The sequence below is a fragment of the Notolepis coatsorum genome (genome assembly GCF_963971535.1).
Source record: "Notolepis coatsorum genome assembly, chromosome: 14".
In the NCBI taxonomy this organism is placed as follows: domain Eukaryota; kingdom Metazoa; phylum Chordata; class Actinopteri; order Aulopiformes; family Paralepididae; genus Notolepis; species Notolepis coatsorum.
The window spans coordinates 3,896,828-3,922,071 of NC_140178.1; the positions used below are offsets into that span (position 1 = coordinate 3,896,828).

General features: G+C 44.8%; 1 protein-coding gene across 1 annotated transcript; it reads left to right on the forward strand.

Moving 5' to 3' along the window:
• Positions 1 to 646: 646 nt before the first annotated feature.
• On the forward strand, positions 647 to 18,346 carry axin1 (axin 1; the record flags this gene model as incomplete). Its single annotated transcript, XM_084328321.1, has 6 exons — positions 647 to 1,093; positions 1,211 to 1,395; positions 3,002 to 3,250; positions 5,534 to 5,644; positions 17,671 to 17,820; positions 18,220 to 18,346. 6 exons carry the CDS (start codon positions 647 to 649, stop codon positions 18,344 to 18,346), a joined length of 1,269 nt encoding a protein of 422 aa, XP_084184447.1.
• Positions 18,347 to 25,244: the final 6,898 nt, after the last annotated feature.

Genomic DNA, 25,244 nt, shown 5'->3' on the forward strand with positions numbered 1-25,244 from the left:
TGATTATCCCAAGACTGGTAAAATAGATTCCTTACCTCAGATCAGATGTTCTCCAAAAGGATTATTCCAATTCCTGATCGCCATTCCAAATATCAATCGCGTTTATTGATCCAACGCTGGGTACTGGTAACACATATTCCACGCTGTTCTGAGGGTCGGCAATGAGTGGAATCGTCTCCGGTTACATGCCTGACAAGTAAAATGTGGATTCCGGACTCTTTTTCTCCCATCCATTTCATTCAGTCCAATCCAATGGGTGCAATACCATCCGGAGAGACGATAGGGGGCGGTATTTTCCCTGTTCGAGCTCAGACAGATCCCCACTGGTAACGTGAGGCTAGATTGATGAACAATGAATGGAAATCGATGATAAAAAAAATAACGATTAAATAACGAGATTTCTCGTTCTTGGCACTCAACGCATGGCATGAACTAATGAGATTTCTCGTCGTTGGCACTCAAAGTGTTGAGCAAGACACCTAACCCCTAATTGCTCCCGATGAGCAGGCTGGCACCTTGCACGGTTGCCATGCAATGTGTGAGTGAACGGGGTAAAATGTGAGGAACAAATTGTAAAGCGCTTTGGATAAAAGCAGCCATTTACCATTTATTTTGATATTTCACATTTGAATCTAATCAAACCTTGATGTTTTTTCGTTCCTCACCGAAGGAGGAGGAGGGCGACGACGGCGACGTCTCCACAGCAGCCACCTCATTGGTCAACCACAGACTCCCCCCCGGCCCCCACCACCACCACCACTCCCCCCAACAACAACAACAACAACAACAACAACAACACTACCAACACCCCAACCCCCCGCGCTACGCAGACGCCAACTACCACGGCCTCCTGCTGCGGGACGCCCATGAGGAGAACCCCGAGAGCATCCTGGACGACCACGTCCAGCGGGTCATGAGGACCCCGGGCTGCCAGTCACCCGGCCAGGCCGGCGGGGGGGGGGGCCCCGAGCAGCAGGGGGGGGGCAAGCATCCGGCGGCCAGGCCGGGCCCGAAGGGGGGCGAGGCCACCACCACCGCCGGCGCCGGCAGCCACCTCTACCACCACAACAAACACACGCACCACGGCCACCACGCGGGAGGAGGAGGAGGGGGAGGAGGGGGAGGAGGAGGAGGGGGAGGGAGGCCCAGGGAGCAGCAGGCGGAGGCTGAGGCGGCCACCACGCGGGTCCCCTCGTGGGGGGCGGAGCAGAATCACTACGGGGGAGGGTCCAAGTCTCTGGGTCCCCCCGCCGCCGCCGCCGACCCCCCCCGAGGGCCGAAGAAGGGAGAGGAGGGGGCGCGGCCCCCGGAGGAGGTGGAGAGGAACCAGAAGATCCTGATGTGGATGATGGACGGAGAGAAGGAGTCGACCCGCCACAAGAAGAGTCCCTACGGGTGAGTGGAGAGCCGGGGGGGGCGCGGGGCGGCCGTGTTCATGTGCAGGGTGTCTTCAAAAGTTTAAAAAAAGTCTTAAATTCGGGCGGCTACGTGGCGTAGTGGGCAAGGCGCTCGCCACGAATGCGGAGACGCTGGGCTCGCCTGTTCGAGCCCAGTGCTCCACATTTGCTTTCAGTTTAGCTGGTCGTCCGTACTAATACACATTGGCCGTATTAGGGGGGGGGGAAACTGATGGGTGGGGATCGGGCGTTGTGGACAGCGACTCCTACAGGTCGGTTGGTGCGCCTGCACAGTGGAATCAGGAAGTGTCGGGGGCAGCGTGAGCCTCCCACGCGTTACTCCTCGCCACTGAGAGGTCGAGCTGCGCAGGTGAAAAGATGCGACTGCTGTTACCTCAAGTACCGGAGGGGACTCGTGCTATGTATGACTTAGTCCACATTGCAGCCGGCTTGTGGGAGGCAAGAAACAGCGTCCGTGACAGGGGAGGGTTGAATTGGATGATACGAAATTGGGATGGGAGAAAATATAGAAAATGGGAGAAAAAGTGGATAAAAAAAAAAAAAAGTCTTAAATTCATAATTCTCAATTTAAGGCCTTGACTCATTCAGCGCCAGGCATTAGCCTTGACCCGTTCTAGCTAGGCCACGCTTTAAAGATAGTGGTGCGTCACCTTGTTTGTAGAGCTATATATCTATATTCTATATGATAGCTATGGAGACAATACTATAGTCATTTGACAGTGACTTTCTTCCGTCCAAGATGCAAAAAAGATAAACATTTTTCATGTATACGTTCGCGCGTTATCCCGTAGTGAATATAAGTATAGTTTAGGAGTGATCCGGGATCATTCCTGAAAAGCTGAGTTATAGGGCGCTACGTGTATTCTACTATAAGCATTGGCGTTTCTTGCCTGGACACGCTACTATTTCCAAATCAAATGTATATAATAGGTATTATGTTTCATCATGAATGCATGAAAGGGGGGTGGGGGGGGGGGGTCTTTTTTTATGCTTTGGCTTTCGTGTTGAACACTACAGACGCCGATCAGCTGGATCGATATGAAAACATTGTTGGATCAAGCTGAAATTGATGTCAGATAGTCCTTACCTTTGGTCGGGGGTATTCCAAAAAGAATATTCCAATTGTCTGATCGTGATTTCCAGTATTGGTGTCCATCTGGTCCCGGACATAATTTGGCACAACTTATGGATCGAGTGTGCCAGATGTGTTTCGAAGTGGTCGGATAAAGCGATTTACTCTGCTCCGTCTAAATTTAGCGCCTGGAGGGATTTAAATGTAACACACGGTCTGGAACAGGGTTTACTGCACTCTCGATACTGCCACCTAGCCGGATCTGGCTGGTACTGCACCCTCAGGCTCCCAGTAAGCCTTTTAACGGCAACATACAGTTCCGTGACATTGAATAGAATATTAAAATCGGGAAAAAAGAAAAACGGACCAAATAACGAGCTTACTCGTTGTTGGCGTTCAACACATGGCGCCCAATAACGAGTAAACTCGTTGTTGGCGGGGAATGAGTTAAAAGGTATTTGAAAGTCTTACATTTAACCTAAACTAAGCTACCCCCCTCTCTGTCTTCCAGGAGCATCACTGGGTCTAAGAAGGGCCCGGGCCACGAGGCGTCTCGGCTGGGCTTGGTGGAGCGGCCGGGGGCGGTGCATCCCTGGGTCAGCGCCCAGCTGAGGAACAACGTGCAGCCGTCCCACCCCTTCATCCAGGACCCCACCATGCCCCCCAACCCCGCCCCCAACCCCCTCACCCAGCTGGAGGAGGCCCGTCGCAGGCTGGAGGAGGAGAAGAAGAAGTCTGGGACCACCCAAACCAAGCAACGGTAACCTTTAACCTTTATTTATTTAACCAAGCAAAGGTAACTTATTTAACCTTTATTTATTTAACCAAGCAAAGGTAACTTATTTAACCTTTATTTATTTAACCAAGCAACGGTAATTTATTTAACTTTTATTTAACTATGCAACAGTACCTTATTCTACCTTTATTTAACCATGCAACGGTAAATTATTTAACCTTTATTTAACCAAGCAACGGTAACTTATTTAACCTTTATTTAACCAGGCAACGGTAACTTATTTAACCTTTATTTAACCAAGCAACGGTAACTTATTTAACCTTTATTTAACCAGGCAACAGTAACTTATTTAACCTTTATTTAACCAGGCAACGGTAACTTATTTAACCTTTATTTAACCAAGCAACGGTAACTTATTTAACCTTTATTTAACCAAGCAACGGTAACTTATTTAACCTTTATTTAACCAAGCAACAGTAACTTATTTAACCTTTATTTAACCTTTATTTAACCAGGCAACAGTAACTTATTTGACCTTTATTTAACCAAACAACAGTAACTTATTTAACACTTTAATCGCCATGGGTTAAATTAATAATTTACCATCCCTCGCCAGCTCTATTTGTCTATGGAGAAGTTCCCCTTCTTTGCAGGGCTATAACTTTTTAAATTCTATTGCTAAATTGCCATTATTATGGCCCATTCAATGTCCTATAGTATTGTTCAGGGTGTAGCAACGTTAAACTTTTTCATTCACATATTCATACTAAAATATGGTCTAAAGTATAAGTATGTTTTTATCGTTTTCTGCAGCTTTCTTCAGAACGTGATTTATAGCCCCAAATGCATTATATTGATGATCAAATACAGTTTGGTAGGAATCTGTGCGAGATAAAAAATTTCAACTGGACGTGGTTCTAGAAGTTTCTACGCATCATCTGATGATGACCGGATGGGCGGGGGATCGCTTATAATTCCGTGGGCAGCGTTAGATGATTCATCTAGTGTGGGTCATATGTTCATCAGATCAGTTAGTATAGAAGACGTTAGAATATAACGCTGAATCTTACCGTGGCTTCCTCGCGCCGCTGGCAGATGAGCGTGGAACAGAATTTTTTCTATTATGGGATGGAGAAATGCCCGATCCATTTCCAGGTTGTATAATAGTATATACGTCCAAATCATGTTGTTTTTTCGAGTTATTTGCACCGATCGATGTTCACTGTGTCAATACGGAGTCTCTCTAACGATAGCGAGTGCCCGGACCACATATGGATGAGCACTACCGGTTCAAAGGTTAATTTCCGGCTGGCGATCTGCCGATCGGCCACCAGATGGCGCTCTTGAACCGCTAGAGAGTTGAGTGGAGCTTTGCAGTGTGTCTCAGGGCTCCGGAAAGGAAATATGATTTCGATGACAGATTTTTGAAATATTGACATCAAAGACGAGTTACGGCGTCTTCGGCAGAATGAGCATGGCTAGGAATGACGTGTAAACTTGTCCACGGCGATCATAGTGTTAACCTTTATTTAACCAGGCAACGGTAACTTATTTAACCTTTATTTAACCAAGCAACGGTAACTTATTTAACCTTTATTTAACCTTTATTTAACCAAGCAACGGTAACGTATTTAACCTTTATTTAACCAAGCAACGGTAACTTATTTAACCTTTATTTAACCAGGCAACAGTAACTTATTTATCCTTAATTTTTAACCAGGCAGGCCTGTGGGGTTTGAGATAAGATAAGATAAGATATTCCTTTATTGATCCCCTTTGAATTCTGGCATCATAGCAGTGTGGGGGAGGGGGGAGGGGAGGTACGGGTATGGGCAGGGAAATAGTAGAAAGACATATAGGCAATCAAATTTGATCTGAATATAAAAATATGAGATCAAATTAACAGTGTAAACAATATAATTAATCAACTAGGAAAAACTGCTTTTTCCTTTGATGCTTCCAACACCTGGAACGTCCTCCGACTGACTAAAGCTCAAGGTTCTTCCTTCTCTTGCTGCATTTAAAAGTGTGTCAACTTGTAACTAGCCGATTTTATTTATTGTTTATTTTTATTCTTATTTATTGTTCCTATATATGTATGAAATGGCTGATAAACTGTGTCTTCTATTATAAGCTCGCCGTCGCTGTAAATGAGGGTAACCTCAAGAGTTTCACGAGTTGAAATAAAGGTTTGAAACTGAAATGATCGCTAGTCCGTTTCACACCAACCTCCCCCCTCCCCCCCTCCCTCCCTCTCCTGAGGCCCACCTTGTGTTTAACCCCTGGGGGTCGTTGGGTCTCCTATAGGTATGTGCTGGAGGTCATCCAGAGGGGTCGCACGGCCGTCAGGCCCGCTGTGTTCCCCCCTCCCGGCATGGCGCTGCCCGCCGTCTCTGACAGTGAACTCTCCGGGTCTGAGTATGTCCAATTACCAGTTCCCCCAGTATATCACCTATCTCCCAGCAGCACCTATCATCCCAGTATCACCTATCATCCCAGTAGCACCTATCTCCCAGCATCACCTATCATCCCAGTATCACCTATCATCCCAGCAGCACCTATCATCCCAGCATCACCTATCATCCCAGCATCACCTATCATCCCAGTATCACCTATCATCCCAGCATCACCTATCATCCCAGCATCACCTATCTCCCAGTATCACCTATCATCCCAGTATCACCTATCTTCCCAGCATCACCTATCATCCCAGCATCACCTATCATCCCAGTATCACCTATCATCCCAGCATCACCTATCTCCAAGTATCACCTATCATCCCAGCAGCACCTATCATCCCAGTATCACCTATCATCCCAGCATCACCTATCATCCCAGCATCACCTATCATCCCAGTATCACCTATCATCCCAGTATCACCTATCATCCCAGCATCACCTATCATCCCAGTATCACCTATCTCCCAGTATCACCTATCATCCCAGTATCACCTATCATCCCAGTATCACCTATCATCCCAGTATCACCTATCATCCCAGCATCACCTATCATCCCAGTATCACCTATCATCCCAGCATCACCTATCATCCCTGTATCACCTATCATCCCAGCAGCACCTATCATCCCAGCATCACCTATCATCCCAGCATCACCTATCATCCCAGTATCACCTATCTCCCAGCATCACCTATCATCCCAGCATCACCTATCATCCCAGCATCACCTCTATCCCCATAGGTCATAGCACCCCCTCCCCCACCTCACAGCCCCTCCCCCACCTCACAGCCCCTCCCCTACCTCGCAGCCCCTCCCCCACCTCACATCCCGTGCCCCTCCCCCTCTGTCGGCTTGTTGTTCCAAGGCTCTGTGTGTGTGAGACTGGAGGCCGCTTGTTTGTGTAATCTGTAGATCCAGGTGGAGAGTTAGGCACTTTAGTAATCAATAACGAGTGATTACTGGTACTAATTAAATGTGTTGTGTATGTATTAGGGACGGGCATCGATTTAAAAATAAATATTAGTTTAGTCGTTCAATTCAAAATAGAACTTTTTTATACCAATATCGTTTTATCTCCAAAAATGTATTTCCCCTCGTTTCCCCCCCCGGGCACCTACACTGTGTAGTGTATTGAGAGGGGGGACCCTATTAACTGTTACACCACTGAACGGCATGCTGGGTACAGCTCGCTCGCTAGCCAGGTAGCATAACGGTGTGTTAACAGCGGGGAGAACAGACAAGAGAGATGTTAGACGGTAGCAACGTTTTTGTACGATTTTTTATTAGTATTCGAATAGTTCCCAGTGACTATCGAATAGCAATTTTGTGAGTTTTGCCCATCCCTGGTATGTATGTATGTAGTTTAATAATATCACCCCGTAGTTTCCTTGAATCCACATCCTTGTGTTTCGTTGGAACCCTTTCAGGTTTGAGTATTTTTGTTTCTTCTTTCACAGAATTCTATCTTGGAATTCTACAACTCTATTGCTTTCAATGGCCACGGGAATGTTCTGTTCTCAAAGGTTCTAATCTCACATGTGAGAATATACACCTGCAAGGGTTAATGTCATATCGTGTTGTGTCTGGTTGTGTGTGTTTCTGTATCGTGTTGTGTCTGGTTGTGTGTGTGTCTGTGTCTGTATCGTGTTGTGTCTGGTTGTGTTGAGTGAATTCATTCATGTCTGGAGGATTAAAGACAGAGATATGCTTTAACGTCGGCTGTCGCGTGGGAGCTAGACCGGCGTACTTCCACGTGACGTCAGTTCAACGTGTGGGTTGCAGTACACCACCGAACCACCAGGTGGCTGTGCTGAATGATGAATGAATGAATGAATGAATGAATGAATGAATGAATGAATGAATGAATGAATGAATGAATGAATGAATGAAAACTTTATTTAACATATTGCAGAATGGGTACAATACAGTACGGCTCAATACACACAATTGTTAAGGGGATGCAGACCAGAGAAAGACGTTTGTCTTGGTCCCCCATTTTCAATTCATATTGACATTTATGACATACACAACATACATGACATTTATGGCATAGGGACATACAGGTATTTAGTACTGATACATTTGTGACATAAACGGTATTCAAATATACAGTACTGTTACCCATAGATCCTGACAGAGTATATACATATGATGGGGAGGGGACTGTACATTAGGAGGGGGTGGGTGGGTGGGAGAGAAATATACATACGGTGGGGAGGAGACTGTACATTTGGAGGGGGTGGGTGGGTGGGAGAGAAATATACATACGGCTGGGAGAGGATACATGCTGTGGGGAGGAGATTGTCTATTAGGAGGGGGTGGGGGGTTTGGACATTTACGGTGGCCAGTTTAGAATTGCAGCCTCCCGTAGGTGCTCTTTAAGAGCGGTTTTGAATGTGGGTAGGGATTCACATTCCTTTACAGCTTTTGGTAGGGTGTTCCACATTGATGTGGCATAATTGCGAAACGTGTTTAGTGCCTTGTTTGAGCCGAATCTGGGTTTAACATGATTTGTTGAGCTTCCTCTGGTGTTGTGATCGTGGTATTCACTGACCTTTGGGAAGTATTTTGACATGTACATGGGTACCTTAGTCGTATAGTGTTTGATTTGATTTGATTTGATTTGATTTATTTTAGACAGTAAAAACATATACAGATCATTACATCACATATTTGCTTTTGTCAAGGATAGAAACGAAAAAGGCGCAATGACTTATTTACATCGTTGTCCCTGGAAGTCCAGGATGCTTGAAACAACACATTCAACTCATTACAGTTAATCATTCACAATTATTACATTTGTATAGCAATAATGGCACAACCCTAAATTAATACAAACAATGCACATTTGTTGAAACATGTTCATTCTAGCCGTGAGTCCGTGTGTTTCAGAAGCACCCCAAGGGGAGGGGTTAGGGGTGGGAGGGAGGACGGAGAGAGGTTCTGGCCTGTACTAACTACAGTTGCCATTAGCTAGGACCAGAGGGGAGGGGCTTAGACTACAGTTGCCGTCATAGGAGGGGGAGTTATGGCTTTGGAGTGGGTGGGGAGACAGACTTGGGTCCCTCCCCTCCAGCGCGCGCACATCACCAGGTGTATCTTGTAGACCAGGCCCATTGCAAGTTGCTGTACTCTGTCGTCTACTCTAAGCCATCCTAGGTTGTCAAAGTGGGCAGGGGTGAGGTGGGTTCTAGGGGTAAGGTCAAGTAGTAGTCTGACCAGTTAGTTTTGTGATTTTTGTAATCTTGTTTTTAGCGCCTTTGAGGTGCTTTGGTACCATGGGGTGCAAGCATAGTCGTAGTACCTTTGAATGAGTGCTCCTGCCAGAGTCTTCAGGGTATTCTTGTTTACCAGAGAGGAGATCAGGTACAATAATCTAGTTTGTTGGTTGACTTTTTTGATTACATTGGATGCCATTTTGTCACAGGAAAGATTTGCCTCTAGGATGGAACCCGGGTAGGTAATTTCATCTTTCCTTGTGACAATATTGTCACCCACTGTAACTGAGAAGCCGTCGGTCTTGCTGAGTTTGTTATTTGAACCGAAGAGAATGGACTCTGTTTTGCCCATGTGTAATGATAGTTTGTTGTCTGCGAGCCATATGCAGATTTTGCCTAGTTCCGAGCTGAGGGGTTTTTCAACCTGCAGCTTGTTCTTGTCAGAGACCAGCAGGGCTGAGTCGTCCGCAAACAGGAACAAGTTGCAGTCACAGGCTGACGACATGTCATTTGCATAAATTAGGAACAGTAGCGGTCCTAGTATGCTTCCTTGTGAAACACCACAGCTCACTGTGAGGGGGGGGGGGGGGGGGGGGGTAGAGTACCGTTTACCTCCACCATCTGTTCTCTCCCCTCCAGGTAGGATTGCATCCAGCTCACTGATAAACTATCAAAACCAATTGCTTTTAGCTTGTCAATCAGAATGGAGTGATTGACAGTGTCGAAGGCCTTTTGTAGGTCCAGCATGACCATGCCGCAGTATTTTGTTTGATGTGGTCGTTCAAATAGAGGAGGCATGTGTCAGTGGAGTGGGATGTTCTGAAGCCAGATTGGAATTCGTAGATTCGATTTTTCTTCCGCCAGGTACTTTTCGACCTGTTCGTAGACTATTTTCTCCATGACTTTTGAGATGGAGGTAAGAATAGAAACAGGGCGGTAGTGCTGCGTTGTGGCATACAAACGGAGTCTATATTATCCGCCAAAGTTTCACTTTCGGAAGTCTGGTTGAGTCCTGAGCAGCCAAACTCCAAGTCATATTCTATACACATACAAGTCTCAAGTCATATTCTATAGACATCCAAGTCGCCAAGTCATATTCTATACACATCCAAGTCTCCAAGTCATATTCTATAGACATCCAAGTCTCCAAGTCATATTCTATACACATACAAGTCTCCAAGTCATATTCTATAGACATCCAAGTCTCCAAGTCATATTCTATAGACATCCAAGTCTCAAGTCATATTCTATACACATACAAGTCTCAAGTCATATTCTATACACATCCAAGTCTCAAGTCATATTCTATACACACATCCAAGTCTCCAAGTCATATTCTATACACATCCAAGTCTCAAGTCATATTCTATACACATCCAAGTCTCAAGTCATATTCTATACACACATCCAAGTCTCCAAGTCATATTCTATAGACATCCAAGTCTCAAGTCATATTCTATACACATCCAAGTCTCAAGTCATATTCTATACACCCAAGTCTCCAAGTCATATTCTATAGACATCCAAGTCTCCAAGTCATATTCTATACACATACAAGTCTCAAGTCATATTCTATACACATACAAGTCTCCAAGTCATATTCTATATACACATCCAAGTCTCCAAGTCATATTCTATACACATCCAAGTCTCCAAGTCATATTCTATATACACGTACAAGTCTCCAAGTCATATTCTATAGACATCCAAGTCTCCAAGTCATATTCTATACACATCCATGTCTCCAAGTCATATTCTATACACATACAAGTCTCCAAGTCATATTCTATACACATACAAGTCTCCAAGTCATATTCTATAGACATCCAAGTCTCCAAGTCATATTCTATAGACATCCAAGTCTCCAAGTCATATTCTATAGACATCCAAGTCTCCAAGTCATATTCTATACACATCCAAGTCTCAAGTCATATTCTATACACACATCCAAGTCTCCAAGTCATATTCTATACACATCCAAGTCTCAAGTCATATTCTATACACATCCAAGTCTCAAGTCATATTCTATACACACATCCAAGTCTCCAAGTCATATTCTATAGACATCCAAGTCTCAAGTCATATTCTATACACATCCAAGTCTCAAGTCATATTCTATACACCCAAGTCTCCAAGTCATATTCTATAGACATCCAAGTCTCCAAGTCATATTCTATACACATACAAGTCTCAAGTCATATTCTATACACATACAAGTCTCCAAGTCATATTCTATATACACATCCAAGTCTCCAAGTCATATTCTATACACATCCAAGTCTCCAAGTCATATTCTATATACACGTACAAGTCTCCAAGTCATATTCTATAGACATCCAAGTCTCCAAGTCATATTCTATACACATCCATGTCTCCAAGTCATATTCTATACACATCCAAGTCTCCAAGTCATATTCTATACACATCCATGTCTCCAAGTCATATTCTATACACATCCAAGTCTCCAAGTCATATTCTATACACATCCAAGTCTCCAAGTCATATTCTATACACATCCAAGTCTCACGTTATATTCTATACACATCCAAGTCTCCAAGTCATATTCTATACACGTACAAGTCTCCAAGTCATATTCTATAGACATCCAAGTCTCCAAGTCATATTCTATACACATCCATGTCTCCAAGTCATATTCTATACACATCCAAGTCTCCAAGTCATATTCTATACACATCCAAGTCTCAAGTCATATTCTATACACATCCAAGTCTCCAAGTCATATTCTATACACATACAAGTCTCCAAGTCATATTCTATAGACATCCAAGTCTCCAAGTCATATTCTATAGACATCCAAGTCTCAAGTCATATTCTATACACATACAAGTCTCAAGTCATATTCTATACACATCCAAGTCTCAAGTCATATTCTATACACCCAAGTCTCCAAGTCATATTCTATAGACATCCAAGTCTCCAAGTCATATTCTATACACATACAAGTCTCCAAGTCATATTCTATACACATACAAGTCTCCAAGTCATATTCTATACACATCCATGTATCCAAGTCATATTCTATACACATACAAGTCTCCAAGTCATATTCTATACACATCCAAGTCTCCAAGTCATATTCTATACACACATCCAAGTCTCCAAGTCATATTCTATACACATCCAAGTCTCAAGTTATATTCTATACACATCCAAGTCTCCAAGTCATATTCTATACACACATCCAAGTCTCCAAGTCATATTCTATACACATCCAAGTCTCCAAGTCATATTCTATACACATCCAAGTCTCCAAGTCATATTCTATACACATCCAAGTCTCCAAGTCATATTCTATACACACATCCAAGTCTCCAAGTCATATTCTATACACATCCAAGTCTCCAAGTCATATTCTATACACATCCAAGTCTCAAGTCTTTCAGCAGGCAAGTCCAAGTCAGTGTCGATTCTCTAGTCCCCAGCTCTGGCGTTAGTAGAACAGGCAGACGGGCTGCAGTTTGTTGATATTAAATGGTAAATGGCTGCTTTTTTATATTGCGCTTTAGTTTTTATCCAAAGCGCTTTACAAGTTGTTCCTCGCATTTTACTCATTCGCTCACACATTCACACACCGACGGCGGAGGCGACCATGCAAGGTGCCGACCTGCTCATTGGGAGCAATAGACCTATCTCAAACCCTGCCCTCTTTTCTTGATCCTCCAATCACAACCGTCGCTTACCTCGGACAAACTTTTGTCCGAGGTAAGCGACAGTTGTGATTGGAGGATCAAGAAAAGAGGGCAGGGTTTGAGATAGGTCCATTAGGGGTTAAGTATCTTGCTCAAGGACACATCGACACGCTGCCCTGGAGAAGTGGGAATCGAACCGGGAACCTCCGGATTGCCAGCCAGACGACTTCTCTACCTCCCGAGCTCTGGTGTTAGAAGAACAGGCAGATGGACTGCAGTGTGTTGATATGAAGCTCTGGAGTTAGTAGAGAAGGCAGATGGGCTGCAGTGTGTTGATATGAAGCTCTGGTGTTAGTAGAGAAGGCAGATGGGCTGCAGTGTGTTGATATGAAGCTCTGGTGTTAGAAGAACAGGCAGATGGACTGCAGTGTGTTGATATGAAGCTCTGGAGTTAGTAGAGAAGGCAGATGGACTGCAGTGTGTTGATATGAAGCTCTGGTGTTAGTAGAACAGGCAGATGGACTGCAGGTTGTTGATATGAAGCTCTGGTGTTAGTAGAACAGGTAGATGGGCTGCAGTGTGTTGATATGAAGCTCTGGCGTTAGTAGAACAGGCAGATGGACTGCAGGTTGTTGATATGAAGCTCTGTCGTTAGTAGAACAGGCAGATGGACTGCAGGTTGTTGATATGAAGCTCTGTCGTTAGTAGAACAGGCAGATGGACTGCAGTGTGTTGATATGAAGCTCTGGTGTTAGTAGAACAGGCAGATGGGCTGCAGTGTGTTGATATGAAGCTCTGGTGTTAGTAGAACAGGCAGATGGGCTGCAGTGTGTTGATATGAAGCTCTGGTGTTAGTAGAACAGGCAGATGGACTGCAGTGTGTTGATATGAAGCTCTGGTGTTAGTAGAACAGGCAGATGGACTGCAGTGTGTTGATATGAAGCTCTGGTGTTAGTAGAACAGGCAGACGGGCTGCAGTGTGTTGATATGAAGCTCTGGTGTTAGTAGAACAGGCAGATGGGCTGCAGGTTGTTGATATGAAGCTCTGGTGTTAGTAGAACAGGCAGATGGGCTGCAGTGTGTTGATATGAAGCTCTGGTGTTAGTAGAACAGGCAGATGGGCTGCAGTGTGTTGATATGAAGCTCTGGTGTTAGTAGAACAGGCAGATGGACTGCAGGTTGTTGATATGAAGCTCCGGTGTTAGTAGAACAGGCAGATGGGCTGCAGTGTGTTGATATGAAGCTCTGGTGTTAGTAGAACAGGCAGATGGACTGCAGTGTGTTGATATGAAGCTCTGGTGTTAGTAGAACAGGCAGATGGGCTGCAGTGTGTTGATATGAAGCTCTGGTGTTAGTAGAACAGGCAGATGGACTGCAGTGTGTTGATATGAAGCTCTGGTGTTAGTAGAACAGGTAGATGGACTGCAGGTTGTTGATATGAAGCTCTGGTGTTAGTAGAACAGGCAGATGGACTGCAGTGTGTTGATATGAAGCTCTGGTGTTAGTAGAACAGGCAGATGGGCTGCAGTGTGTTGATATGAAGCTCTGGTGTTAGTAGAACAGGCAGATGGACTGCAGTGTGTTGATATGAAGCTCTGGTGTTAGTAGAACAGGCAGATGGACTGCAGTGTGTTGATATGAAGCTCTGGTGTTAGTAGAGAAGGCAGATGGACTGCAGGTTGTTGATATGAAGCTCTGGCGTTAGTAGAACAGGCAGATGGGCTGCAGTGTGTTGATATGAAGCTCTGGTGTTAGTAGAACAGGCAGATGGACTGCAGTGTGTTGATATGAAGCTCTGGTGTTAGTAGAACAGGCAGATGGACTGCAGTGTGTTGATATGAAGCTCTGGTGTTAGTAGAACAGGCAGATGGACTGCAGGTTGTTGATATGAAGCTCTGGTGTTAGTAGAACAGGCAGATGGACTGCAGTGTGTTGATATGAAGCTCTGGAGTTAGTAGAACAGGCAGATGGGCTGCAGGTTGTTGATATGAAGCTCTGGCGTTAGTAGAACAGGTAGATGGGCTGCAGTGTGTTGATATGAAGCTCTGGTGTTAGTAGAACAGGCAGATGGACTGCAGTGTGTTGATATGAAGCTCTGGTGTTAGTAGAACAGGCAGATGGACTGCAGGTTGTTGATATGAAGCTCTGGTGTTAGTAGAACAGGCAGATGGACTGCAGTGTGTTGATATGAAGCTCTAGTGTTAGTAGAACAGGCAGATGGACTGCAGTGTGTTGATATGAAGCTCTGGTGTTAGTAGAACAGGCAGATGGGCTGCAGTGTGTTGATATGAAGCTCTGGTGTTAGTAGAGAAGGCAGATGGGCTGCAGTGTGTTGATATGAAGCTCTGGTGTTAGTGGAACAGGCAGATGGACTGCAGTGTGTTGATATGAAGCTCTGGCGTTAGTAGAACAGGCAGATGGACTGCAGGTTGTTGATATGAAGCTCTGGTGTTAGTAGAACAGGCAGATGGACTGCAGTGTGTTGATATGAAGCTCTGGTGTTAGTAGAACAGGCAGATGGACTGCAGTGTGTTGATATGAAGCTCTGGCGTTAGTAGAACAGGCAGATGGGCTGCAGTGTGTTGATATGAAGCTCTGGCGTTAGTAGAACAGGCAGATGGGCTGCAGTGTGTTGATATGAAGCTCTGGCGTTAGTAGAACAGGCAGATGGACTGCAGTGTGTTGATATGAAGCTCTGGCGTTAGTAGAACAGGTAGATGGGCTGCAGTGTGTTGATATGAAGCTCTGGTGTTAGTAGAACAGGCAGATGGGCTGCAGTGTGTTGATATGAAGCTCTGGTGTTAGTAGAACAGGCAGATGGGCTGCTGTGTGTTGATATGAAGCTCTGGTGTTAGTAGAACAGGTAGATGGGCTGCAGTGTGTTGATATGAAGCTCTGGTGTTAGTAGAACAGGCAGATGGGCTGCAGTGTGTTGATATGAAGCTCTGGTGTTAGTAGAACAGGTAGATGGACTGCAGTGTGTTGATATGAAGCTCTGGTGTTAGTAGAACAGGCAGATGGACTGCAGTGTGTTGATATGAAGCTCTGGCGTTAGTAGAACAGGCAGATGGACTGCAGGTTGTTGATATGAAGCTCTGGTGTTAGTAGAACAGGCAGATGGACTGCAGTGTGTTGATATGAAGCTCTGGTGTTAGTAGAACAGGCAGATGGACTGCAGGTTGTTGATATGAAGCTCTGGTGTTAGTAGAACAGGCAGATGGACTGCAGGTTGTTGATATGAAGCTCTGGTGTTAGTAGAACAGGCAGATGGACTGCAGGTTGTTGATATGAAGCTCTGGTGTTAGTAGAACAGGCAGACGGGCTGCAGTGTGTTGATATGAAGCTCTGGTGTTAGTAGAACAGGTAGATGGGCTGCAGTGTGTTGATATGAAGCTCTGGTGTTAGTAGAACAGGCAGATGGGCTGCAGGTTGTTGATATGAAGCTCTGGTGTTAGTAGAACAGGCAGATGGGCTGCAGTGTGTTGATATGAAGCTCTGGTGTTAGTAGAACAGGCAGATGGACTGCAGGTTGTTGATATGAAGCTCTGGTGTTAGTAGAACAGGCAGATGGGCTGCAGGTTGTTGATATGAAGCTCTGGTGTTAGTAGAACAGGCAGATGGGCTGCAGTGTGTTGATATGAAGCTCTGGCGTTAGTAGAACAGGTAGATGGGCTGCAGGTTGTTGATATGAAGCTCTGGTGTTAGTAGAACAGGCAGATGGACTGCAGGTTGTTGATATGAAGCTCTGGTGTTAGTAGAACAGGCAGATGGACTGCAGTGTGTTGATATGAAGCTCTGGTGTTAGTAGAACAGGCAGATGGACTGCAGTGTGTTGATATGAAGCTCTGGTGTTAGTAGAACAGGCAGATGGACTGCAGTGTGTTGATATGAAGCTCTGGTGTTAGTAGAACAGGCAGATGGGCTGCAGGTTGTTGATATGAAGCTCTGGTGTTAGTAGAACAGGCAGATGGACTGCAGGTTGTTGATATGAAGCTCTGGCGTTAGTAGAACAGGCAGACGGGCGGCAGTTTCCCGATAAGTCTCTCTTTGATATTCCCCCCGTCAGACGTTGGTATCTGTTTGATCTTCAGACGGACGGTTTAGTGATTCAGAGACGGGGGAGCGAAGGAGCTGATTTAGCCGACGGATGATGAAAGGCGGGTATCTTGGCAGCAGCAGCAGCCGCGGCTGTAAGTCAAGTCAAGTGTCAAGTGTTCCTTTAATAATCCCTTCGGAGAAAGTCAAGTGTCATAGCAGCATGGGGGGAGGGGTCGGTCGGGGGGGGGGGGGGGGGGGGTACAGGTAGGGTAGGTAGTAAAGTGCAAGTCATAATGATGATGATAGTGATAACATTAGTAGTGAGTGGCATTATTATTATTATTATTATTATTATTATTATTAATACAGTCGTCCGCAGGTTCCCGGTTCGATTCCCGCTCCTCCCGGGCAGCGTGTCGAAGTGTCCTTGAGCAAGACACCTAAGTGTGAGAGAGAGAGAGAGAGAGAGAGAGAGAGAGAGAGAGAGAGAGAGAGAGAGAGAGAGAGAGATACCCCCCCAGATATACCTCTGACGATACTGTCCATTCCTTTAGAGAGAGAGGAGATGGAGAGAGAGAGAGAGAGAGAGAGAGAGAGAGAGAGAGAGAGAGAGAGAGAGAGAGAGAGAGAGAGAGAGAGAGAGAGAGGAGAGGGAGAGAGAGAGGGAGAGAGAGAGAGAGAGAGAGAGAGAGAGAGAGAGAGAGAGAGAGAGACACTAGACACTGCGACTGTCGACCCATTATTATGAAAAGAGAGGAGGATTCATTCGGTCTTTCTCCAAAACGCAGTCGCATTATGGGATGTTTGCATATGGTTTTGGTCTCCCTACGATCCATCTGACTGAACTAAGCTGTTAAATATATTTAAATATTTGCCTTTTTGGTGGTGATTATCTCACAATTACACACACCATTGTATTATTCCGAGGAGTGAGGTCTCAGCAGTTCACCTGGGAATATATTAATTTATTAAGAGAGGTCTACAGATAAATCATGCGGGTAAAAAAATAAAAAAAAAGAGAAAAAAAGACCCGACTGGTATATGAATAATAAACTAACAAGCGTCTCTGTTCTCTTGACAGACATAAAGCTCCTAAGAGGCCGCCTTGTGAGAACATAACGGTCGCCTACTACTTCTGCGGGGAACCCATACCGTACAGAACGTCCGTCAAGGGGAGGGTCGTCACGCTGGGGCAGTTCAAGGAGCTACTGACGAAGAGAGGGAGCTACAGGTGAGTCAAACATCATAATCATAATAATAATTCATTACATTTATGTAGCGCTTTTTTCTAGACACTCAAAGCGCTGATCCCACAATGTAGGGTGGAAATTGCCTCCTTCACCACCACCACCACCACTGTGTAGCACCCAACCTTGGGCTACGCAGGCTCAATGGCTGCCGTACACTGGCACCAGGCACCAGGCACACTACACAATGGCTACCGTACACAGGCACCAGGCACACTACACAATGGCTACCGTACACAGGCACCAGGCACACTACACAATGGCTACCATACACAGGCACCAGGCACACTACTACACAATGGCCGAACGGCTCAGGAGACAGGGATTGATTCTTTTTTTTCTGTCTTTCCTTCTCATTCCTGAACGGGAAAAAAAACGCATAGGTATTATTTCAAGAAGGTGAGCGACGAGTTTGACTGCGGCGTGGTGTTCGAGGAGGTACGCGAGGACGACGCCATCCTGCCCATCTTCGAGGAGAAGATCATCGGGAAAGTCGAAAAAGTGGATTGAAGCTGAAGGTCGATGGAAGGAAGGAGACGACTTGAGTGTCTTAAAGAAGTCGGGTCTTTTGAAGGACAGGTGGGGGGTGGGGGGGGGGAGGGGCGGAGAGAGGGGGAGGAGGGGGAGGGGGCAGTCGGATGGAACCAGAGGAAGTGTTTTGAGTGGAGGCTGAAGGGACTCAGGGGAGGATCGTGGTACGGCAGAAGTGGATCTGGAAAGACGAGGACAGACGGAAGACAGACGGAAGACGAGGACACAGGCTGGACGGCGCTCGCTCACGTTGAGGAGAACTCGGTCCTTTTATACGTGAACTCTGTGCCACTGCAATGTACAGAGTAGGAGAGAGAGAGAGAGACGTTGGGGGACATCGGGGAGAAGAAGACATTGTCTTCTCCTGTCGTCCCGGAGTGTACTGTAATGTAGCAATGTATAAAATGACTAGATACAAGAACTACGAAAAACGCTACTAAAGCTGCATATTTTTGATATGACTTATCAGAAGGTTTCTAATGTAACCACCCGCTTGTTTTGATATGACTCATTCAGAAGGTATCCATTCTAATGTAACCACCCGCTTGTTTTGATATGACTCGTCATCAGAAGGTTTCTAATGTAACCATGCCGCTTGTCATGTCTCATCAGAAGGTATCCTTTCTAATGTAACCACCGCTTGTAATTTTTTTTGTTTTTTTTTTATGTATTGGTACCAGATTGTGTACAGTTTTTCATGTTTAAAAAAGAAAACGTAACAAAGTTTTATATCTATTTAAGTATTTAAAAAAAGAAAAAGTTGTCGGTTTCAATCTTATCAAAACAGGAGTGGGGGAGGGGGTGCAGGGGGGGGGGGCGTTCCAGTTGAACATAATCCCGATCTTTTCGATAGGGCTGTTTTTACATGTATTACAACGGCCTTCAGGGGGGGGCAAACTGTAATATCCGCCGCCCTTCTACCAAGTGCTTTTAACACTCAACTCTACCAGTTCAGTGGCATTCAGTCGCGCTGCGCACCTTTCAACGTAGCGGCTCGATTACGTTACCCACTCCGACTGACGTGGTAGGTCGAGACTGTTGGCACTGGACGTAAACAGCTGATGTTTACGGCGTGTGGCGAAGGTGCGCCATCGCTTTGGCTCTCTCGTGGTCACGTCAGGGGGCCAGGGGGGGGACGCCCCCAGTCTGACTGAAGTGCTTAAAATAAACTAGGTCTGTTCATTTGAAACAAGAGAGCGGATTTAGGTCCCGGTTAACCTCTTTCAGACGTACAATCTCTCGACTTGACGTTCGAATTCCGAGAAACCGAACATTCGAATGATTTTGTCGAAGCTATCGAGGTCTGGAATTCTACGGTAGGATTCTGAGGATACATCGTAAAAATAACGTGCACCTGAAACGGTTTAACGGATTATCGTTACGCACGTGCGAATCGTAGTCGGTGACTAGCGTTCACGTACGGGGCTAACCTCTTGGATTGTCTCTTCTGAAAACCTGTCTGAAGTAGCGAGGAGATTGCGTCGGATGAACTGTTTCTATGCACGAGAAGATCCTATTCTGACTGACGGTTTACAGAATAACACGTAGCCTGATTGTACGGGCGTGCACCTTCTATTGTAACCCCCTCGTGTCTTCTGCGTCTAATAAGAAACGATAGAGATCCAATGAAGTTGTTCTCATCTTATCTTAAAGTGCGTGTACGGCGACGCAATGAGAATGATCAGAACTCGCAAATTTAAGGTCCGTGCAACAAGACAAGTTTAGTCCGTTCGCCACCCCGATCCCAGTCATCGCCCCCTTATTACATGTTTGTTTGTTTTAGTTATTATTATTATTCACTTAAGGGTATTTAACAAAACTTTATATGATAAGCTTTTATTGTGTGCAGAGATTTTTTATAAACTAATATACAAATATATTGAGAACTTTTGCCACTTGAGAACAGGAGCGCGTCGGAGCGGGGGGTGACATGATCAGGCTGTTACAGGCCAAACGTCTGCGAAGATATTCCCCCTGTTATTCATTCACACGGATACAGGTTGTTCCTGCCGGGGTTTGAATTGGGTTTGGACTCTTCTGGCCTGGTCGGGCTCATCTGGTCGGGCTCCTCTGGTTGGGCTCCTGCGGCCTAGTCGGACTCCTCAGATTGGGTGTCCTCCGGCCCTGGTTGACGGGGGTGTTCACGTTTGGGTGTTTTTTTTAAACAAGATTTTAATTTGGGAAAACGAGAGTGAAAAAAAAAACGTCTATCGTTAAAAACGCATTGTTCCGCATTGTAAGTCAGTGTGGATGAAAATAAGAAAATTAACGAGGATGCCCTTCTTAACGGAGCACACCTGTGTGTGTGTGTGTGTGTGTGTGTGTGTGTGTGTAATGTTCCCTTTCTTCTGTTTCCTGTCCCCTCAGCCGATGACGCTAGCTATGGTTCAATATGTGGAGTCTTGTACTGTATTCAGAGTCCTTCTCCCCAGTTCAGTTCACCCGGGGTTACGCTCCAGATGCACACTACTACTGACCTACCGGAAGGTCACACTACTGACCTACTGAAAGGTCACACTACTGACCTACTGAAAGGTCACACTACTGACCTACCCGAAGGTCACACCTCGCCCTGTGAACTCGTCGCAGACCCGTCGTCACTCGAATGCTAATTACAGTCAAAGTGAGCTATAGTAGTATGGAGAGGGCATTTAAGGGCATCATCTCAAAAAAGACATGAGTTATGCATCGACGGGCCGCATAGAGAAATCAGTCCGTGTTTGAACCCTTTCATTACCACACACTACCAAACGGTTAACCCTTTCACTGCGACAATACAGAAGGTGTAACACTTCCACTGCCACACGACAAAGGGTTAACCCGTTTTCACAGCCACACTACAGAAGGTTAACCCTTTCACTACCACACTACAGACGGTTAACACTTTCACTACCACACTACAGACGGTTAACCCTTTTTCACTACCACACTACAGACGGTTAACACTTTCACTACCACACTACAGACGGTTAACACTTTCACTACCACACTACAGACGGTTAACCCTTTTTCACTACCACACTACAGAAGGTTAACACTTTCACTACCGCAACCCTTTCACTACCACACTACAGATGGTTAACCCTTTCACTACCACACTGCAGACGGTTAACCCTTTCACTACCACACTACAGAAGGTTAACCGTCTGTAGTGTGGTAGTGAAAGGGTTAAACGTAGTGTAAACTAATAGACGATGGATCCACTGGAGCGTGCACACGCGCGTGTGTGTGTGTAGGCTACCGGACACTGAAATGCCACGATCATGTTTACTCCGAATTCCTTTAGGGCTTGTCCCCAGATGGAAGAGGTTTTAGTGGACTAATATCCTCTATCTATACACCGCTGACCGGGTTAAAGGGCTGTAGCAGACATGAGGTAGAATTGATCCCGATTGATTTCCACAGGCGTTCTCGATCTGATCTGCCTTTTTTCGTGTGGTTTAGTCATCTTTACGTGTGGTTTAGTCATCTTTACGTGTGGTTTAGTCATCTTTACGCTACAGGAGAAGATCCCAAGGGAATCGATGTAGCTCCTGCAAGCTTGTGCGAGGGGTAAACACGCTCGTCTCTCGTGTGATGGAACACTAGTCGCCATGGCGTTCGTCGTTCATTATCTCTTCCTTTACACAGAGATCCGCTCTGCTTATTGACCCTCCCGGCGTGTAAAGGCCACTCAAGAGTCGGAAACGATCGCTTGTCGACAAACCTCGCTTTCTCATTTCGGTTCTCTTGCAAATGAGCCCACACTAAAGGAATCATTTAGATGTTTTTTCAAAAGATAAATAAATACATGTTTACTTATCCTGTGATGCCAGAAAGGATTTTTTTCTTTTTCAAGAATCGACTCGTGCAGTATTAAAAATGAACAAACTGGAAACATAACACAGCTATGAGAAACTCTGTTGTAAAACAGCCCTAATGATTATTTGATGATGATTATTTGACTAATTTATGGAGAGGGGGGGGGGGGGGGGTAGCCCTAAGTTCTTTTTAATATAAGAACTGATATACATATATATATGACTTGTAGCCTTTCATAGCTTAACATAGCTAATCTTGGTGCCTGGCAGGAATGACTTAGTGCGAAATGATCTACTCTTTTGATTAGATCACGTTACACCAAAGAGAACAAAACAAGTAGAAGCTAGTTGATTTGTATGTCATCCTTGTGTTTCCATAGTAACCCTGGCCAGTGGGGCTACTCTCCTTCACGTTATGGAAGCAGGTGTAATTTGACTATTCTGATTCAGCCAAGTCCTTGTGTCAAAAAGTTGGGAGCTCTTGCATAGAATGACGGGATGTCGTGGGGAAATGGACGCTCGCTTGCCTGATCCTCTCGCCCTCCTCCTCGGAGCGCCTGCTCGTTAGAGATGCTGTGAAAAAACATGGCAGTGCCCTCTGTAGAATTATTTCCTTATACCTATCACCCATGCCTGTCCCAGAAACGTCTAAAAAGTTCTTTGCCTAACCGAGATTTGTGACCAAGCCCAGCGGTAAGAGACTCATGTCTCGAAGTCAGATCGCGAAAGGATTTAGACTAGGGATGCTCGATATTGGCTTTTTTACCGATACCGATATACCGATATTGTCCAACTCTTCATTTCCGATACCGATATCAACCGATATCAACCGATACCGATATATGCAGGGCCCCCCCCCCCCCAAAAATGGAATAATCTCTTGTTGTGGAATTAACACAACATTATGCATACTTTTGACAATAAATAAAATCAGAATTTGTTCTTACTTGCTTGCCTGGGTAAATAAAGGTTATAGAAATGTAAAAAAATATAAACATTTTTTATTTTTGAAAACCGATACCGATATTTTCCGATATCACATTTTTAATGCCGATATCGGCCGATAATATCGGACATCCCTAATTTATACATTTGTGCATATTATCACAGTTTGAATGTTTTAAGAACATGTTTACTGTAACAGCTAACAGTTGTAGTACCTGTAAATAGAACACACTTTAGTTTAAAAAAAGGCAGTTTGTGACACCTAGTACCTGACTGCCAAGGTGTTCAAAATGCAGCCAAATTTAGGATTTTCTCAGTTTTTCTCTGCTCTGAGACTTGAGGGTTTAACTAGATTCAAATAAGCATATCTTCTTCAAATAATGTCCAATGTATGACACATCATTTGAAAGAGCTTTTACATAATCTATAAAAGATTTGTGCCACGAAACCGCTGGGCTCGGTCACATTTGCTGCGCGCGAGGCCGACTGTTTTAAAAAATGACACACTATACTGCTAGCTCAAACCGCCTGCGTGGGATTAGAAGAAGAAAACACGAGGTCATGTGATCAGGCTGTCATGTGATCAGGCTGTCATGTGATCAGGCAAACCGAGCAGGTCGAGAGTGACGCGAAGGGCAGGCGGGGACGTGAACCGGTCGCATTAAGGACGGCAGCCCCCCCCCCCCCGCTTGCTTGGAAATCATTACTTCCTAAGCTATACCTTTTCCTAGGCCGCAAAGTGGGATATCATCGACGCCGATAGCGATATATATACGTCGGTGTACGCTTATGGCGAGACAGTGTATAATTGACCAGGAAAAGGACCGAGTGGCGTCGGGCCGAGAGTGGCGGCCATTATCGGTGCACCTGGTCCGTTGGAAAACAGAAGAAAAACTCAAAGGAATGTGGCAACAGTTGTCTTTGTAATTAGGACAGACACTATAGCAGGCATGACGAGGACTGGACCTTTTTAACCCTTTCACTACCACACTACCAAAAGGGTTAACCCTTTCACTGCGACAATACACAGAAGGTTAACCCTTTCACTGCCGACACGACACACAAAGGGGTTAACCCTTTCACAACCACACTACAGAAGGTTAATAATAACCCTTTCACTACCACACTACAGACGGTTAACCTTCTGTAGTGTGGTAGTGAAAGGGTTAATCACAGCTTCGCATAGACACCCAACGTAAGGAAGATCTCCTTTTTCGTGGAGATGCTGTTTTTGTATTTATTTAGATGCATTATTTTTTTAATCTGTACAATGTTTAACATATCTTTAGTGTGTTACCCTCTATTGCTCCTGTTTATAAAAAAAAATAAGACAACAACATTGTTTTGTAACACGATGTTGACTCCGTCACCTTCGTAGTTTGGTGCACAATCGTCATCTGTTCTGCTTTTGACCTTCATTTAGTTTCCCAGGACGGGGCGTCAATCTTGAACTGATTCTTACTGTGAAAAGCCCTGAAAGTGAACTTGCCCGTATTTAAGATAAAATGAAATGTATATAATACACATCACAGAGTGCCTTTATTGCTTGTGATGACACGTCTCATGATGTCTGCTATGTGATTTTTATTTTTATTTTTTAAACAGATTTGGGTTCATATTTTTACCAGGGACTAGCTTTATATTTTTATTTAGACTTGTTTGTGCTATGTATGTTTTTTTTTATTTTATTTTATTTTTTATGTTTTGTGTCACAACAGGATGAGACCTTTTATATGTAAATATGTTCTCTATTTGTCATCCAACCAGCCACTCAGCACATTCAGCACCCTGGACCTGTTTCTGTTGGTCACGTGTAGTTATCATTTTGAAGGTACTTAGACAATAAATACATGCAATAAACCAGAGCTGGAGTACTGAGTCTGCTTGGCTCGAACCTCATCTTTCAGCCACTAGTGGCCGCTCTATACCATCTGTACTGTATGTGAATATACATTTAGATTTAGATTTGAAGTTTATTTCAAATATGCAACAACAAACAAACAAACAGGTAGAGATATAGCCTTAAGCCATTCAAATATATAAATGTATTTAAAAAAAAAGTTTTAAGAAAGTTTTGTCATTACATATTTGAAAAGGAGTGGGAAGAAGTATACACTTATTTAATCCCACCC